Here is an 18,874-nt window from a genome sequence, read left to right on the forward strand (position 1 = left end):
ATAAAATTGACAACTGTATTGCTTATAGATGCATGTTCACATGGTAAACCTATAAAGAATGTCAGGAAAGTGGTTCCAATGAAAAGAGAATATTTCCTTTGGGGAAAGAGACACATTATTATGTAGTAGGATGAGCCAGTGGGGATAATTCCAAGTGCCAAGCACCATTCTTTTTCTTGACCTGAGTGGTAGTTTTATAGTCATTTGCTTCTTAATAAATCACTGAGTTGTATATTTTTGTGTGCTTTTCTGAATGTTTATTATATTTCACAATAAGTATAAAAAGTATGCCCACAAAGATAGGAAGATTTTGGATAAAACTTTTTAGACTTTAAAAACAAATGTGTTAGTGTTGTTAATGTAACTGGTTCAGGAAAGCTAAAGAAATAGGGAATACTGAGTTTGGAGCTAGTTGATAGAACTAAGAACTGAGGACAGTGGTGAGTGGGTAAGCTACCATAATAAAATGGGATCAAATCAGTTTGAAAGTCAGCTAACGGTCCAGATTGCCACTGGGCACCTGTTTCTCTAAATCGGGAGGTTGAACTTTTTTAAAAAATAATTTTTATTGAGATTAAGTGATTACATACATTTCACAAATTTGACAGTATTATGGGATAGTGATACTTTTTTTTGGGGGGGGGGTCCGGTCATGGGGCCTGAACTCTGGGCCTGGGCGCTGTCCCTCAGCTCTTCAGCTCAAGGCTAGCACTCTACCGCTTGAGCCACAGCGCCACTTCCGGCTTTTTTCTTTTTGCTTATGTGGTGCTGAGGAATCGAACCCAGGGCCTCGAGCATGCAAGGCAAGCGCTCTACCACTGAGCCACCTTCCCAGCCCCTGGGATAGTGATACTTAGTTAAAGTCACAAACACATTTTAACCTCACAAGGCAAATTGTCATTATCATGTGGTCTATAAAGTTTGTGAATTCCAGGAGCTTAAAGAATACAACTATTTCTTCAACATTGGATGATATGTACATTTCTTTCCTTTTGCTTAGTGTCAGCTGTTCCCTCTTTCCCTCTCATTCTCTCCCTCCCATCACTGCCCTTGAGTTGCTTAGTTCATTTTCATCAATGTCCAGTGCAGCTCATGGACCCCTCTGTTGTATATTTTCCCCTGTTTCCCTCTGATTCTGTGAGGAGGCTGAACATTTTTTTTTTTTTTTTTGGTCTGGTCGTGTGGCCTGAACTCTGGGCCTGGGCTCTGTCCCTCAGCTCTTCAGCTCAAGGCTAGTGCTCTACCACTTGAGCCACAGCACCACTTCTGGCTTTTTTTCTTTTTGCTTATGTGGTGCTGAGAAATCGAACCCAGGGCCTCATGCATGCAAGGCAAGCACTCTACCACTGAGCCACCTTCCCAGTCGCAGGAGGCTGAACTTTTAAAAGCATAAACAATAAGTTTCTGGACTGGGGATAAATTAAGGCTATCACTACCTTGTCAAAAACAGGTGAAATGCTCACACACAGAAAAAGGACCACCCAGTCCCTTAAGACAGTGCCCAAAGCAGCAGTTCCATCCAGTAGTTCTAAATGTTTTGTTTTGGGTTTTAGGGATTTTTTGGGGGGAGGGTAACTGTTTGCTTTTTTTCAGTTGTTCTGGAACTGAACCCAATACCTTTCCTTTGCTAGGAAAGGGGTACACTACAATCTAGCCTTAGTATCTTATTCTTAATCATGAGGGAATAAGGATTATCAAATCCCTAAGCAAAGTCACTGTGATACAACAGAAATGAAAAACAGTGACAAGTAAACTTGAAATTATGAAGGTTTAGGCCTTAAAAGAAAAATGTCCCCCCTGAAAATATAAGAGAGGACATTAAGCAAAGACAGTGGAGTATAGCAAGCACTTATAGTCCTAGCTACTCAGGAGGTTCAGGCAGGAAGATCAGGCTTGAATACAGGAGTTCAGGGCTGTAGTACACTATGTCAATCAGGTGTTCAAAACAAGTTTGATATCAGTATGGCACCTCCCAGGATTAGAGGACCACTAGGTTGCCTAAGGAGGTGTGAACTGCCCCCAAGTTACAAAAGGGATCAGGCCAAAGAGAAATGTGTTTTCACTCAGTTTTGTAGCTGGGTGCTAGTGGCTCATGCCTATAATCCTTACTACCTAGGAGGCTGAGATTGGATGAATTGCAGTTTGAGGTCAGCCCAGGCAGAAAAGTTTGTCAGACCTCAGAGCACTGGGAGTCTATTATTCTAGCTATACCAGCTCCAAAAAGGGCCAGCCTTAGAGTGCCTGCCTAACAGGACTAAGGTCCTGAGTTTAAACTCTAGTACTATAAAAATGAAAGATTTAAGCCAGGCGCCTGTGATTCACACCTATAATCCTAGCCTGATATTCAGGAGGCTGAGATATGAGGACCAAAGTTCAAAACTAGCTCAGGCAGGAAAGTCCATAAGATTCTTAGCTCCAATTAACCTCTAAAAAGCCAGACGTGAAGCTGTGGCTCAATGGTAGAGAGCTGCCTTGAGCAAAAAGCTTAAGGCCAGTGCCCTGGCCCTGGGTTCAAGCCCTAGGACTGGCACAGCAAAGAAAAGAAAGGAAAGAAAAGAAAAGAGAAAAGAAGAAAGGCAGGCAGGAAGGGAGGGAGGGAGGGAGAAAGAAAAGATTTTAGACCGAATTTGTCCTTTGTTTTTATTTCTTACTTTGTTCCAAAATGATATTTTTCTTATCGAATTTTATTTTCATGAAAATAAAAATTTTAGAAAATATTGGATAAAAATAAATGAAGAGCCAGGTGATGGTGGCTCACACCTGTAATTCTAGCTATTCAAGAGGGTGACATGTGAGGATTGCAATTCAAAGCCAGCCCGGGCAGCAAAGTCCATGAGACTTTTACCTCTAATAAACGACCAGAAAACCAGAAGTGGCGCTGTAGCTCAAGTAATAGATTTGCTAGCCTTGACCTGAAGAACTGAGAGACAGCACCCAGGCCCAGAATTCAAGCCCCATGACCAACAACAGAAGGAAGCAAAGAAGGAAAAAAGGAAGGAAGGAAGAAGGAAGGAAAGAAGGAAGGAAGGAAGGAAAGAAGGAAGGAAGGAAGGAAAGAAGGAAAGAGAAGAGAAAAGAAAATTAATGGATATGAAACAGTAACGTTTTAAGAAATAGAAGGAACAACCTTCAAAAAGTGTCTGCATTTAATGTTCTGTCATGGGTCCTAACTGGGCTGTCTCTTAGGAGCTAATAAAGATAAGTCTGCTCTCAATGCATTTCACTTTGATTTTTTTTTCTCTCTTCCATATAATTTATATTCCTTTCTAATATTTGATTTTATCTCCTTGTTTCTTAGCATCTCTTCTCCCTTAAGGTCACTACATTTCTAGCTTTTAGAAAGATAGCCAACTGAAATGTGCTAAGAGCTTAAGACTCTGCCCTGCCTCTGCTCCTTGGTTAGAAGTTCTGAATTGGTAGTTGAACAGTTTCTCACAGCTTTCTTTCCTCTCATTCACTGGTAATGTCTGTGTTTTCTCCACCTGGCATTGACCTAGCAGATTGAGAGATCAAAGTGAGGGGAAAAGCTCATGTTTCTTTTTCTGACTTTTGAGCTCTTGGCTTCTCATGTGTGGACTATTTCCTAAGTCTAAGAGGAGGAGAGGGGAAGCCATAGAGAAGAATCTCTCCCCCACCCCCATTTATCACCTTTACCATAAATTAAAAAAAATTAAAAATAAAGAATACCTTACCCATACTTGTAATTTATACTGTGTAGTTGCAATACAATTCAGAGGAAATAACTCATGGTGTAAGAAAGTGAAGATTTGTAGATGAAAGGACATTTAAGTCTTTTTTTGTGTGTGTGGGGGGGGGTCTGGTTGTGGGCCTGAACTCTGGGCCTGGGCGCTGTCCCTCAGCTCTTCAGCTCAAGGCTAGTGCTCTACCACTTGAGCCACAGCGCCACTTCCGGCTTTTTTTTCTTTTTGCTTATGTGGTGCTGAGGAATCGAACCCAGGGCCTCATGCATGCAAGGCAAGTGCTCTACCACTGAGCCACCTTCCCAACCCCAGGACATTTAAGTCTTATTTGTTTGTTTTTGTTTTTTTCTTTTTGCCTGTCCCAGGGCTGGAACTCAGGGCCTGGGCACTGTCCCTGAGCTGCTTTTGCTCAAGGCTAGCACTCTACCATGTGAGCCACAGCACCACTTCCAGCTTTTCCTGTTTATATGGTACTGAGGAATTGAACCCAGGGCTTCACACATGCTAGACAAGCACTCTACCACTAGATCACATTCTCAGTCCCAACATTTAAGTTTTAAGACAGTTGAACACTGTGTTTAATTCAGAAAACAACTGCTCAAATGATCACTTGCCCTTTAGCATACCAAACCCTGCAATCCTAATGTGTCCCACAGCATGCGTTCCTAAAAGAGATCTACATCAACCATATTTGCTGTGTGTGTGTATGTATGTATGTATGTTGTATGTGTATGTTCATTGTATTCTACATTTCAGAACCTCAAAAAAATCCCTGCTTTCTCAGATCCACTGTCTTTTTGTGCCCTCTTCTTCATCTTTTTTTCTTCTGGCTATTGGTGTTTATTTTTGTTGGTTTTCCTAGGCAAGTATTTTATTGCTTGGTCCATTCCTCTAGCCCTGTGCTTTGGTAATTTTTGAGATAGAGTTTTGCTAGACATACCATGTAGCTGAGACGGCAGATCTATACCACCACATGCAGCTTCTTATCTTCTGATGGGATCTTACAAACCTTTTTGCACAGGCTGGCCTTGTACCATGATCCTCTCATCTCTACCTTCTGAGAGCTAAAATGACTGGTGTGAGTCACTATACCCATGCCCAACTTGATTTTTTAAATTAATTTCTCTTTGAATAAGAAAAATGTTTTATCTTGGTGTGTGTCTGTGTCTGTGTCTCTGTCTGTCTGTCTATCTGTGTGTGCATGCCAGTCCTGGGGCTTGAACTCAGGGCATGTACACTGTCCCTGAGCTTTTTTGCTCAAGGGAAAGCACTGTACCACTTGAGCCATAGTTCTATTTCTGGCTTTTTTGGTGCTTAATTGGAGATAACAATCTCACAGACTTTTCTGCCCAGGCTAGACTGGCTTTGAACCACAATTCTCAGCTCTCAGCCTCCTGAGTAGTTAGGATTACAAGTATGAAGCATCAGTGCCTGGGTTCATCTTGCTCTTTTTTTTTTTTTTTTTTTTTGCCAGTCCTGGGGCTTGAATTCTGGGCCTGGGCAGTGTCTTTAAGCTTCTTCTGCTCAAGGCTAGCACTCTACCACTTGAGCTATACCCACTTGTGGCTTTTTCTGTGTATGTGATACTGAGGAATCAAACTCAGGGCTTCATGCATGAGAAGCAAGAACTCTACCACTAAGCCACATTCCCAGCCCGTCTTGCATTTTTTTAAAGCCAGCCTATAATACATTCATTCCTTTAACTCACTTAATCTTTGTATTCTCTAAGGAGGCACTGCAGTCCGAAAAGAGATCATCAAGAATAAGATCAGAGCCATTGGGAAGATGGTACGGGTCTTTTCAATTCTTCGGTAAGGAGATGCCTGTTTTTAGTGTGGGATAAAGGCATTTGAAAAGAAAGTTAGATATGGATTTAGAGTAGTGTGTTTAGGATTAAAATTTGGTATTGGAACTGTAGATCTTTAATTGAATGCAGACTGAACCTCACTTCCATGTTGAAATGACTAACATTGTTCTGGAAAACATTTGCTTGATACTGGCGTAGATGTAGTGAAATGTAGGTAGTGGTGTAGTGTGGATGTCAGAGCCAAAGTGCCTGTGTTCAATTCTGACTCTCTCTTAGCAGTGTAATACTATGTGCCTCAGTTTCCTAGTCTGTAAAATACAGATAATAGGACCAAGCTCACAGGGTTGTTAAGTGGTCAAATGGAATTTTGCATGCAAAATAGCACCTAGCTTTCAGGCCCTCTGATCAAAAACGGATCGATTGCTTAAAATCAGGATATTTCAGAAAAACCTTTCCTCCTTTGATTCAGGGTGAAGGGAGGGAGGGAAAGCGATTCTTCTGTGGCTTTTTTTTTTTTTTTTTTTTTACTTTACTGAGTGTCATTGACTTGCTGAGCAGTGTGGTTCCCTGGCATTAACCAGGGCTTCCATGTTCCTTTGCAGGGAAGAGAGTGAGAGTGTGCTGACTCTCAAGGGCCTGACCTCCTCAGGCACACTCCCCCTAGGTGTCCTCTCAGGAGGACGGCAGACCATTGAGAAAGGTGAGTAGGGGCCCCCGTGGAAGGTGCACACTTGCCTCTCAGTCAGAAAATGTTGCTAACACACAGGCTCTCCATCTGCTGGAAAGGTGAATCTTTGGACTTCCCTCTTCTGTATACAAAAACTAACTCAAAATAGATTATAACTTAAGTGTAAATGGTAACACAATAAAACTCCTAGAAGGAAGTGTCGAGAGTAGCCACTGGGGTAAGCAAAGCACCTTTAGGACACAAAAAGAACTAGTCTTCCAAGAAAAAGGAGTAAGTTGAATTCCATTAAAATGAATTTATTTTCATGAAAATATTTCATAGACTTGGCAAAGGCAAGCCACAAACTTAGAGAAGAGTTTATAATAATTCTAAACTAGGAGCAAACCAAACATCCATTATAGTAAAACAGATAAGTAAATTGTGTTATATTTATATAACAAACCATTCAGCCATAAAAAATATATTATGGGTTCATATAACAACATGATTGAATCTCAGCGTTTATGAGGTAATCTAAAAATGTGAGAGCACAGCCTATCTGATATATTTGACTTATCACTGGCAAGAGATGGAGAAAGAGAGACTGAAGACAGTGCTTTCTCTGTGCTTTGTTGTTTTTTTGTCGGTGGTGGGGGCTTGAACTGAGTCTGGGTGCTGTCCCTGAGCCTCTTTGTGCTGAAGGCTAGCATTCTACCACTTGAGCCACAGTACACTTCCCAGTGCTTTCTCTGATAGGAGGATATTCACTCAAGATGGACTTCTTAGTGTTGGGAATATATCTCTCTATAGCTAGATATATAAATATATCGAGATATCTAGATGTCTAGATATCTAGATATCTCTATAGCTAGATATACATATTATATGTATGTATAATGGTCTAAATGGTAATTATACATATGTAAACTTAAAATACTGAATTAAAACTGGGCACCGATGGCTCAAGATCTGAGGATTGTGGTTCAAAGCAGGCAGGAAAGGCTGAGAGACTCATCCCCAATAAAACACTCAGAAAACTGGAAGTGGCACTGTGGCTCAAGTGGTAAAGCACTCACCTTGAGCTAAAGAGCTGAGGGACAGTGCCCAGGCCCAGAGTTCAAGCCCCATGACATACCAAAAAAAAAGAGAAACAAACTGAATTATACTATGTACCTCAGATTCAGGCTCATGATATACCTTGTGCATGTAATGAGAACAATTTGGAGAATTAAGTTTCTCAATCAGGGAGAGTATTTGCCTCTGCCTGCAGCCAGTATCTTCTTCAGTATTACCTCTTCAGAGGATCAGTTCTAAAATTCTCTTGCCAAAGAAGAAAAGAAAGAAAATAAAAGGAAAGCCAATACAACTACAGATTTGACTGCAGCGTTCCTTGTAGCTAAAGTAAAGAGGAAAATCAGAAATCAAGAGGAAAAACAAATCCACAAAGACTCTAAGATAAAAAGAACAAAGCAGTTTTAAATTAGACCAGTCAACATTGAACACTTCTGTACTGTAAATGGTACTATGAAGAAAGTGAAAACACCTGTAATCCTAACTACTCAGGAGACTGAGATCTGAGGATCGTGATTCAAAGCCAGCCAGGGCAGGAATGTCCATGAGTCTCTTGTCTCCAATAAACTACCCAGAAAAAAGATGGAAGTAGCACTGTCTCATATACTGCATATGGGAATATAAAATGGTATAAAATATACTTCTTCAAATGATTTAAAGAGATTAAAGAGAGTTACTATATGGCCCAGCAAACAGTCCTGGTTTTGGGTCCCCCAGATTTGTATACAAATTCTCCTCAGTAGCATTCTTCATATAGCCCCAAAGTGCTACAAGTTAAATGTTTTTCACTTAAACAAAATATAGTATATCTAATGGATATTTTCTGCCATAAAAAGGGATGAAGTGTAAGTTCATGCTTGAATACAAGTGACCCTTGAAGATGTGTTAAGTGCAAGCAGTCACTAATGACAATGTAGGGACAGAATAGTAGAGTAGTCGTTGACTAGCATCAAGGGGTATTGCTGGAGGAGCAAAATGAAAAGTGACTGCTAATGAGTAGGGCATTCCTTTTGGGAGTAAAGAAAATTTTCTAAATTGTGATGGTTTCACAATTCTAAATATATCAAAATCATTGACTTTTATACTTTAAACAATAGAATTTTATTACATGTGAGTGACATTTCAGTAAAGATGTTAGTTTTATATTACTTTTCTTATAATATCCCTTAAGACAAGCTGCTGTCTTAATAGCCACTGCAGAAAGCATTTCTTACCTGGGCATGCTGGCTTAATACCAGTAATCTTCAGCACTAAGAGGCTGAGGCAGGAAGAGTACAAAAATATCAGAGAGGCTGGTTGCCGGTGGCTCGCGCCTGTAACCCTAGCTGCTCAGGATGCTGAGATCTGAGGATCACTGTTCAAAGCAAGCCTGGGCAGGAAAGTCCCTGTGAGACTCTTATCTCCAATTAACCACCAGAAAACCAGAAGTGGCACTGTGACTCAAGTGATAGAGCGCTCACCTTGAGCTGAAGATCTGAGGGACAGAGCCCAGGCCCAGAGTTGAAGACTCACGACCAACAAAATAAAATAAAATAAAACATGAGAGTCCAAAACAATGTAATACACATTCTTCCAGGCCTATTTTTAACTAATTAGGTCAACACTGAAGAATTCTTTTTGTCATTTCTTGACACTTGTATCTGCAATGCACTGTGGGAAGGCACAAGCCCTGCCTTTGTTCACAAAATTGCTACAGAAGGAATTGATGAGTTCTGTGATGTTCCTTGCTACATTTTTTTCATGTATTAAGGTTTTACTGTCTGACAAAGCACAGACAAGGACATTTACCTGGTGATTTTTTAATTTCTTCAGTTTTTTCACTAAAGGAAGGAAGGGAAGGCTCTCGTAGCAACTGGCCTGTTTTCTTGCACAATAAACTGAAGCCATATAGGTTGTCATGTCAGCCTCTGCCATATCTCCAATCCAGAAAGGTACATGAATTTATATCAGAATTGAATTGTCTGTGCCTTTTCTGGCCTAATAGTCTATTCTTAGACAAGAAATAACTCCTCACTTGTAGTCCATTTTTCTCTTATTTCTAAATGCTAGGCTATTATTACTCAGTGGTCACTCTTTTTTAATTCAGTCATTAAAGACAATTGAGCCAGGTGTGGGTGGCTCACATAATTCTAGCTACTTGGGAGACAGATCTAGAGGACTGCAGTTCAAGGTCACTTCAGGCAGAAAAGTCTATGACACTGTATCTCCAATGAACCAGCAAAATGCTGAGCTATAGGCATGGCTCAAGAGGTAGAGCACCAGCTGTGAGCAAGAGCCAGTCTGTGAGACTGCTGGTGCATGCATAAGCACATTTGCACTTGTGATGTCAAATTATTGGATAAGTAATTGATATTTGGTGTCAGAACATAAACTAGCAGTTAGTTGTTTTCCATTAGAAATTCTCCCTACTTAAGGTCTTGCTTACCTACCCAATTTAGTTTTCCCTCTCACCAAATTTAGTTCAGTCCTCTTGTTTCTCTAAGGCATTGGGTTTATTATGGACAGAGTAGTAGGTAGAACCCTGGGACATGTGGCTGTTAGCAGTGCTGCTGATGTACTCATTCTTCTGTCTTTGTTTTTGCATGCTGCTGCTCCTGTCCTCTACAGCTACAGTCCAGGCGATACGGTCCCAGGAAGGTATGACCACTTTACTCTGATAGACATGCTTGTGTATCTGTGTGCTACTTTTGAGAAGTTGGTCAACATTTCAATCTTGTATTGCATCACCAGGGCTGTCACAGTGAAGAGAGGAATAGCTATTCCTGGGCATGAACATATCTAAAATTTTTATGTATTTGATTGAAAGCTTTAAGTCTTTTCTGGGCTCTCTGAGTTTGAATGCAATGACTACAAACTGTGCAACTGGTAATGAGAAAGGCCAAGTGGTTTAGTCCTATATCCTTTGCATATACAAGAGCCAACTATTTGGTTAGCAGAGTCAGACTAACTAGCCACTCCACTCATCACTTGAAAGGTTTGCAAGAGCAGAAGCAAAAGTAGATGAATTTAGTTTGCTTCATTTCTTATGTGCCCTAAGGCAATTAAGCTAAATTATCTTAAAAAAAATTTTTTTGGGGGGGGGGTCCGGTCGTGGGGCCTGAACTCTGGGCCTGGGTGCTGTCTCTCAGCTCTTCAGCTCAAGGCTAGCGCTCTACCACTTGAGCCACAGCACCACTTCCGGCTTTTTTCTTTATGCTTATGTGGTGCTGAGGAATCGAACCCAGGGCCTCAGGCATGCAAGGCAAGCACTCTACCACTGTGCCACCTTCCCAGCTCCTATCGTAAATGTTTTTATGGAAACATTTTAAGCAAAACTTTATGAATATGTGAATGAAAACCGTGAAAATACACAAACCTTTGTTATAAGTGTAATGGCTTTATTAGGAAGAGTGGTTCAAAAGAGAATCCAAAGTTGAATCAGAAAGACAATATCTAGAAGCTGTGTAGATGGTTTTAGCTCCTGGTTGTACAAGATATCCTCAACACAAAGATTTTTTTTTTCAGTCATGAGTCTTGAACTCTGGGCCTGGGCGCTGTTCCTGAGCTCTTCAGCTCAAGGTGACTGCTCTACCACTTGAGCCATAGTGCCACTTCCCACAAAGATTTTTTTAATGGCCAATGCCCTGTTTGTGCCTAAAGCAACTACTTTGGGTTTAACATGTTATATTCCTAATGTCTTTTTTGTAACATCCATATGTTTCTGGCCCATTAAAAAATCTCAAACATATTGAGATTAAGAACTTGTTAGCTTTTTGTCAGGTCTGTTTCTGCCATTGTTATCCATGAGCTTTTATGAAGATTTATTTCAGCTGCCTTTTGAGCCTGGAAGCAGTCATTTAGATAGGGCTGATTCAATCACTGTTGCCTGTACTGTCACCAGATAGGTACTCCATAGCCACTTCTGTGTGTTTCTTAGGGGGTTTCTGTGTTGTGGGCCACTTGGTTAAATTATTGCTTTGCTGCCTAGTTAAGCATTCTACTCCCCCCTTTCCTATTTTTCCTCCATCATCACAGGATTTTCAGTTGGGCACAAAATCCAGAGTTTTGAAGAAGCTCGAGGTCTGGACCGAATTAATGAGCGAATGCCACCTCGACTTGGTAGTGTGTCCCCCGATATGTCAATGAAACCCCTAATCTCGGCTGTGCAAAGGAGCATCCAGAGGAAGAAAGCTCAGTAATGATGCAATCTTGCTGAGGTGGACCGCAACCCGACGAGCAACGCTACTTATAAGTGGGAAATGAAACAAAAATAACTCAAAATAACTTAAACCTGGAGGTCTATTCAGAATTCAGTCTGCCTTTATTCTGTAAGAAGGTGAACATTTTATAAATTCTTTTAGATGTGTTCAGTATATATCAAAAATGTATCAAAAGTGCATCTGTTTTGTTCTTTTCACCTAATTTTTGAAAATTAATCTGATTGTTATAGATATACATGTGAAGTCTTGTTAATACATAAAAGAAACCTTCCCATAATAAAAGGGCCTTGGAAACCTCAACCTGGGTTTCTGACTTGAACTAGTCAGCCTTTTCTCTTGTTTTGGTAGGAGATATCTTTCATTTAAGACTAGTAACTCAGGGGTTTTTCCTTTTTCCCTTTCTGCTGGGTGCTGTGGAAGAATGTCCTCTTAGATTTCAGTGACTAAAACTGCTTCTCTCCTGGTGAAAAACTTAATTATACCAGAACTCAATAGAATGTTCCAAATCTAGTGATTTTTAAACTTGAAAGGGAATGTTTTCCATAACAACCTACTGAGGGCTTTTCTTTCTTTTCGAGGAGGGGGGAATAGAACTTAAATTCAGAGCCTGGGCACTGTCCCTGAGCCTCTTTATGCTCAAGGTTAATGCTCTACCAATTGAACCACTTGTGGTTTTGAGTGGTTAATTTGAGATAAGAGTCTCACAAGAACTTTTCTGCCTGGGCTGGCTTGGAACCATGATCTCAGCCTCTTGAGTAGCTAAAATTATAGGCATGAGCCACCAGTGCCCAATATAGGTTTTTCTTAGCATTCCTTAAAATGTGTCCACCATCTATTTATCTATAAGCATGATCATTTTGAACTCCCCTTAGCAATTGGGAGGAGAAAGATTTCCAAAAAGCTTTAACAGGTGTCAGATTGTTTTGTTTCAGTTTTGAATCCAAGTGACTTTAACCTATCTGCAAAGGTAGTTTGATTTGTAAACCTTTCCTAAATTCCCTCTCTAGAATCTTCAACAGCAAGAAATATTGATGCTTTTCTATGTCATGGCATCAGCCATTGCCTGTTATCCTTCCGTAATCCTCTTTTTTTTTTTTTTTGGTCCGGTTGTGGGGCCTGAACTCTGGGCCTGGGCGCTGTCCCTCAGCTCTTCAGCTCAAGGCTAGCACTCTACCACTTGAGCCACAGTGCCACTCCTGGCTTTTTTTCTTTTTGCTTATGTGGTGCTGAGGAATCAAACCCAGGGCCTCAGGCATGCAAGGCAAGAGCTCTACCACTAAGACACCTTCCCAGCCCCATAATCCTCTTTTTTTGGTGTCAGTACTTCTGAAACCAACCTGGACAATGGAAACTGATGAGGGGGCTACAACCCCATATGAACTAAAAGTCTCCACAAGGACATTGAATAAGTGGGGATTTCCTGCCTCCTAGAATTAAAGGCCTATCTACTAATTGCTGAGATGTTTCTTCATCTTTTTAGAAAGTGAAAATGCCTGTAGACCTAGCCACTCAGGAGGCTGAGATCTGAGGATCACAATTCAAAGCCAGCTCTGGCAGGAAAGTCCGTGAGACTCTTATCTCCATTTAACTATCAGAAGACCAGAAGTGGCACTGTGGCTTAAGTGGTAAAGTGCTAGCCTTGAGCTGAAGAGCTGAGGGACAGCTCCCAGGCCCAGAGTTCAAGTCCCACAACCAACAAAGAAAACTCTCCAGTAAACTACCCAGAAAAGGCCAGAAGGGTGTTGTGGCTCAAATGGTAGAGCACTTGTCTTAGCTCATCTTTCTGGATTTTTTAAATACCTTTGCTAACAGTTCCAAGTTTTCATAGCAGAGATCAAAACATTCTTGAGGACTAGAATCTACCTGCATGAATTGTTGTTAATAAAAAAAGATAGGATATTGTGAGAGGAGATAAAGAATCTCCTACTGGTAAGCAAAATCTGTGAAAGAAGGGAGAAAAAAGTCCTGTGTGACTTTCAAGATGGTTATTTTTTATGTGATTATATTGTTATTATTAAGGTGGTATACAGAGGGGTTACCATTTCACAATTCAGTAATGCATAATTTTCTGTTTTAGACAATGTTACTCCTTCCTTCACTTCTCCCTAGTTAGCCCCTCCCACCTTGCCCACAAGTTCCATAGTTCATTTTCCACATACTGTATACTGAATACTATGATTGTATTCGTTCACCCTTCCTCCTTCCCTGTATCCTGTTTATCCCTGTAAGTAGGAAAAGGAAAAGAAAACAAAGCAAATAACACCCCCAACAACATAATAACCCAAGGTTGTCATTTTTTAATACTCAGGGAATTAACCACCTGGAATCCTTATACCCTTTGTCTTCTAAGCCCAGTGGTAGGGGAAAAACAAAACAAAACAAAACATGTCTTTGGAAATCTCACCTATGAAAGTCAGTCCCCGTGACAGATCGTGGAGAGGGGGTCCTCATCCCTGTCCCATACTCACACAGTCTGCAGGTAGAAACCACCCCTCAGGGCCTCCATCAGCAGGCAGGAGCCAGATAGTTACTGGAATTGATCAAAGCCATTCTAGTAATTTCTTCATTATCTTCTCAAAAAGACAAAAAAAAAATAGTATGATAAAGCACATTTGACAAATGGGAGTGGCACAAAATGGTATTTTACAGGTTCCCTCAGAGTAAAAAGTCCTGAGTCAAGAAAATTTAAGTGGTGGAGACATAGCTCAAGTGGCAGAGTGCTTGCTGAGAATGCGTGAGGCCAAGAGTTCAATTCTTAATACTGCCACACAAAAAAATGGGGAGATAGGAAACCTGAGTTTAAGATAAAGCCGTAACACCTTTTGGAAGAAGTTAGGCTTAGATCTGTAGTTATAAAAATATAAGTATTTTCTTCCGTTCTGTAGAAATCCATGTGTGTTTTGACAAGTGTGGTACATGTGCATATGACATATACAGCATCTTAAAGTGATATTCTCCGCTGGAGTGTAGTTGGTCACTTGTCTTGTTTGTGTGAGACCCTAGATTCAATCCACAGCACCACAGAAATAAATAAAATTTTAAAGTAAGGCTCTATGCCTGTGCACCTACAACTCAAAACAGTTAGAAGGCCTGAGCCGTACTTAGCGCACTGTATTGTAACAACAGTGTTATTTCTTCCCTATATTGGAGGGTTTTTTAAACATAATTTCAAAAGTTTAAATCTCAACAAACATTTCTAAGGTGGCTCAATGCCCTACCCTGGGTTTGCCCTCAGAGGACTGATTTCTGCCTACGGCCATCATTCCAAACAGTCATCTTACCTGCTAAGTTCTACAGCCTTGACATTCTCAAAGCCTCTTCTATTTCACTGTGACTTGTCCCTGATGTTCTAAAGATGTCAAAAAAATACTTTCATCTCATTCTCCTTCACGTTAAGGTCCACAGGTCCTCTTCTTTCTGAAATTTCTCCTATTTAGGAAACCAAAAAAAACCTCCTTCATACTTTAGTTTCCTAAACATGCCACAAGATTCCTTTGTTAATGTTTCTGAAATGCTACTTTGATGGCATGCTAGCCTCGAGTGGAAAAAGCCAAGCAAGGCCCAAGGCCCTGAGTTCAAACTCTAGTACCAGCACCAAAGAAAGAAAAAGAAAGAAATTCCATTTTGACAATGACGTTTTACCTGGATTGGTTTCCTGGTTGGGGTTATGTACATATTTGAAATTTTAAATTGATCAGATGACTATTTTGAAATAATTTTAAAAGTTCATTTGACAAATTCATAACATTTTTATTATCCTTAAGTAGTTATACAAAGGAGTTTCAACTTCAATATGTCTGAGTATAATGCATCTTGATCAATATTTCCCTTTCCATCATTCTCCCTATCTCTCCCAACCCCACTCATTCCACCTATTTTTTAAATCTATTCTTTGTAGAGCAAAAAACAGCTCACCAAAATGTGTGTGTGTGTGTGTGTGTGTGTGTGTGTGTGTGCATTTTTATAATAGAGTGTTACAATGAAAACAGCTTTACTTGCCCTTACATCTTCAAAGTGACATTTTAGACATTTAGACATTTAGACAAACACTGCTGATTTGTTGGTCTTTTGTGAGTAGATATTGACCATCAAAATGAGCATTGCTTACCACACTCTGATGGGACTTGATTGATAAACTCCTTTCCTAGGGAAAAAAAGTCGACTGTAAAGAAACATTGTTCATGTCCTTTGGTTTGTATTTGTATTGCTTTTTCTGTTCTTCCATGAATAGTCACCATTTAATGAAATAAGTTTCTGTCAAGGACAAACATTTACTTTCTTGGCCTTATAACTTAGGGATGGTTTCCTGACACTTTTAAAAATAGGAAAGTTCTTTTTTGTTCAGTCAATATAATATTATTATTTGATGTAATTAAGGAGCAAGAGTGAGGTTTCTGAAATTAGCTTTGGAGCCGTTCAGCTTGAGACAGCTGTTCTCTTAAGAAAAACATTGTGAACCATATTAGGTACAATTGGACTTCATTGCAGAATGAGGAAGACAGAAGTCTCTTCCGCCTATGCTTTATGCAAATATTCTATTGTAATCACCCAGAATTCTTCACTACACCATTTCTTTTTTTTTTTTTTTTTTTTTTGGTCAGTCGTTGGCTTGAACTCTGAGCCCGGGCGCTGTCCCTCAGCTCTTCAATTCAAGGCTAGCACTCTACCACTTGAGCCACAGTACCATTTCTGGTTTTCTGGAGACAGGAGTCTCATGGACCTTCCTGCCCAGGCTGGCTTTGAACCATGATTCTCAGATCTCAGCCTCCTGAGTAGCTAAGATTACAGGCATAGGCCACCGGCATTGCCGGCTTGACTACACCATTTCTATAAATAATTCTATAAATAGAATTTCTATTTTTTTCTATAAATATTCTATAAATAGAAAGTTCAAGCTCTTTTTTTTTTTTTTTGTCAGTCGTGGGCCTGAACTCCAGGCCTAGGCGCTGTCCCTCAGCTCTTCAGCTCAAGGCTAACGCTCTACCACTTGGGCCATAGCGCCACTTCCAGCTTTTTCTGCTTATGTGGTGCATGCAAGGCAAGCACTTTACCACTGAACCACCTTCCCAGCCCCAGTTCAAGCTCTTGAGAATTGAGTCTGTGCTGACTGATCTGTGTGATCATTCGTTTTGACTAGGTTAGGTAGTTTGCCCCACATTGATTCATAGTTTTTATTGTTAGGGTTTTCTCCTCAGTCTTTGTATTGAAAATTACTTCCTAGCCTATACAGACTTACTGACAGCATTCTAGAACCCCCCAATATTTAATCTAGTTGGTATAGTAACAATGGAACCCAAGTTTCTTTCAGCTTTTCCTGTCCAGGAAGAAAAAAATACCAAGAGTGTGAACTCAGAGCTCCAGTTGTGGGTATGAGACTCCAATTACCTAAATTACTTGTGGTTATGACCATGAGTTCCATCTTGTGTGGTACCTGGTCCTCATCTCCTGCAGTCTGCTCAATGGAAAGTAAACAGCAGCCAGGAAGGGCCCCACAAGAGACTGAGGAGGGGTCTGGGTCACATGGAAGACAGCAACTAAGATGGTATTGCCACAGTCCCTTCTTGATCAGAAGCTTCTAGAAAAGCCACAAGAAAGAGCAGATGAGTATAGATGAAGAAGCCTGTGACCTGACAGACAGGGTCGAGACTTCAGCTTGAGTGCATGTGAACTGCCGTAATGGTAGCACTTTGTGCCATTAGCAGAGTGTGAGAGAGAGACCCCATGTTATTGGGACTTGGGAGCTGCCCTGCCTCTATCTAGCCAGTTAAAGTGAATGGGGTCAGTGTTAGCTGCCTTCGTCTATGCAGTCACAAAGGTAAAGATGATACTCAGAGTATATTCCCTCTTGGGAGGCCTTGGCCTCACGCCCCAGCAACCGTGGCAAGACTGGTAAATAACACCTTTGTTTGAGACAGGGTTATGCATCTTCTCTTCAACACCCTCATGACAAGTCTAGGTGGCTTCAGGTCAAGAAGCGAGGACATGAGCACAGACCTTTCAGCTATACAGCTCTGAAGTAAGGCCGTGACCACTGCCTGCCTGTAAGTTCTTGCCCACATTCCCTTCACTCTCAACATAACCCCTTTCTCCCTTCACATGTCAAAGTAGAGTGTGTATAATAAGATGAGAGATTAGTAAGATACAGAGATCTGGATTTAGGGCAAGGAATGATTTTACCTGTCTTAAAACCTTTTTGGAGATACCATCAAAAATGCCTCTTTTTTTTTTTTTTCTTTCTCAGCACATCCTAAACAGTACCATTTTTCCTAATATAAATTCACTAGATATTTTTCCAAGAAAGGATCCTGGTTTTGTATCCTAGGTGATGAGATGGTTTAGCTGGCAGTATAACTTTTTTTTAAGGTTCTCCTGAATAATGGACTGTTTGTGCTTTCAATTATGTTAAAGAGAATGGTTGAAGTGTTACTTATTGGCAGAAGTTTTTTGTGATCAACAACAAAAAGCTTTGTTAGATCTTCCTTATTGTAACTTGGAAGTCATCTTTAAGATTAAAAAAGAAAAAAGTAAGAAGAAAATAGCCTTAAAATTGAATAACTCTATTGGCTCCTTGTGTCTTTATTTCCTGGTGGAGGCACTGGTACTTGGCTCTTAACCACTCACTAACTCCAGAAGTCAAGGGAAAGCCTGGTTTTTGATGTCTGGTTTGGTCTCTGACAATGCTGAGGAATTCCTTCCCAAAGGAAAATCCTTCACAATTTTTAAAAGGGCCTCTTTCCCTCACCTACCAGTACTTCAAAGTGCTTCAGCTGCTGCTCCCATGCTTCTGGTTTTCCCCACTCAAAACCCACTCTCTTGCCCCTAGTTGCCACCTTGGCATTTTGCCCACTACTAATTCCTGTTAAAGGCCCTGTTCCTTCTATGACTTCTTTAGCACTTCTTGACGGAAAGAAAGACAATTCAGAAACCATAGTCTTTACAAATGCTAAAAGTAGGGTTTTATTATAGTAATTTAATAACTGCGTGTGACTCTAACAATAGGTGTGGATGCATTACAACTTGAAAGAAGTCAAAGAATGAGCCAGAAGGGAGTAGATGTGGATAGGAAGTGCCCAGACCAGCCTTTCAATTCCTATGAAAAGTAGAAAAGTTGGGAGGTGCTGTGGATTCAAATCAAGAAGTGCTGAGGCGGGGCTGGGAAGGTGGCTCAGTGGTAGAGCACTTGCCTTGCATGTTCGATTCCTCAGCACCATATAAGCAAAAAGAGAAAAGCCGGGAGTGGTGCTGTGGCTCAAGTGGTAGGGCACTAGCCTTGAGCTGAAGAGCTGAGGGTCTGCGCCCAGGCCCAGAGTTGAGGTCCCACAACCGGACCCCCCAAAAAAAAAAGTGCTGAGGCCTGGAGGAGGAACTCTTCAGGTTATGGCAGTGACGTGGGAAGGCTAAATCCAGGATTGCCAGGCCCAGATGACAA

The 18,874-nt window shown here is 40.8% G+C and overlaps 2 protein-coding genes across 7 annotated transcripts in view; both read left to right on the forward strand.

Annotated features, from left to right (window-relative positions):
* The window catches only part of Ppp3cc (protein phosphatase 3 catalytic subunit gamma), a 60,393-nt gene extending 48,648 nt beyond the window's left edge, over window positions 1–11,745 (forward strand). For both annotated transcript variants that reach the window (XM_070016616.1, XM_070016615.1), the window contains 4 exons: window positions 5,431–5,512; window positions 6,111–6,208; window positions 9,854–9,883; window positions 11,261–11,745. In XM_070016616.1, coding sequence (XP_069872717.1) covers window positions 5,431–5,512; window positions 6,111–6,208; window positions 9,854–9,883; window positions 11,261–11,424 — 374 coding nt within the window. In that variant the 3' untranslated portion in view covers window positions 11,425–11,745. The remainder of the gene's footprint in view (window positions 1–5,430; window positions 5,513–6,110; window positions 6,209–9,853; window positions 9,884–11,260) is intronic.
* A 4,642-nt stretch (window positions 11,746–16,387) lies between these two features.
* Window positions 16,388–18,874, forward strand: part of Sorbs3 (sorbin and SH3 domain containing 3) — a 30,439-nt gene continuing 27,952 nt past the window's right edge. For 3 of the 5 annotated variants that reach the window (XM_070016617.1, XM_070016620.1, XM_070016619.1), the window contains exon 1: window positions 16,839–17,486. The gene's annotated coding sequence lies outside the window, so the exon portion shown is untranslated. Of the gene's footprint in view, window positions 16,813–16,838; window positions 17,487–18,874 lie in introns of those variants that run through there. The other 2 variants (XM_070016618.1, XM_070016622.1) reach the window with 2 other exon arrangements.

Source organism: Dipodomys merriami, unplaced genomic scaffold (genome assembly GCF_024711535.1).
Source record: "Dipodomys merriami isolate MVZ:Mamm:240054 unplaced genomic scaffold, mDipMer1.0.p SCAF_12, whole genome shotgun sequence".
In the NCBI taxonomy this organism is placed as follows: Eukaryota; Metazoa; Chordata; class Mammalia; order Rodentia; family Heteromyidae; genus Dipodomys; species Dipodomys merriami.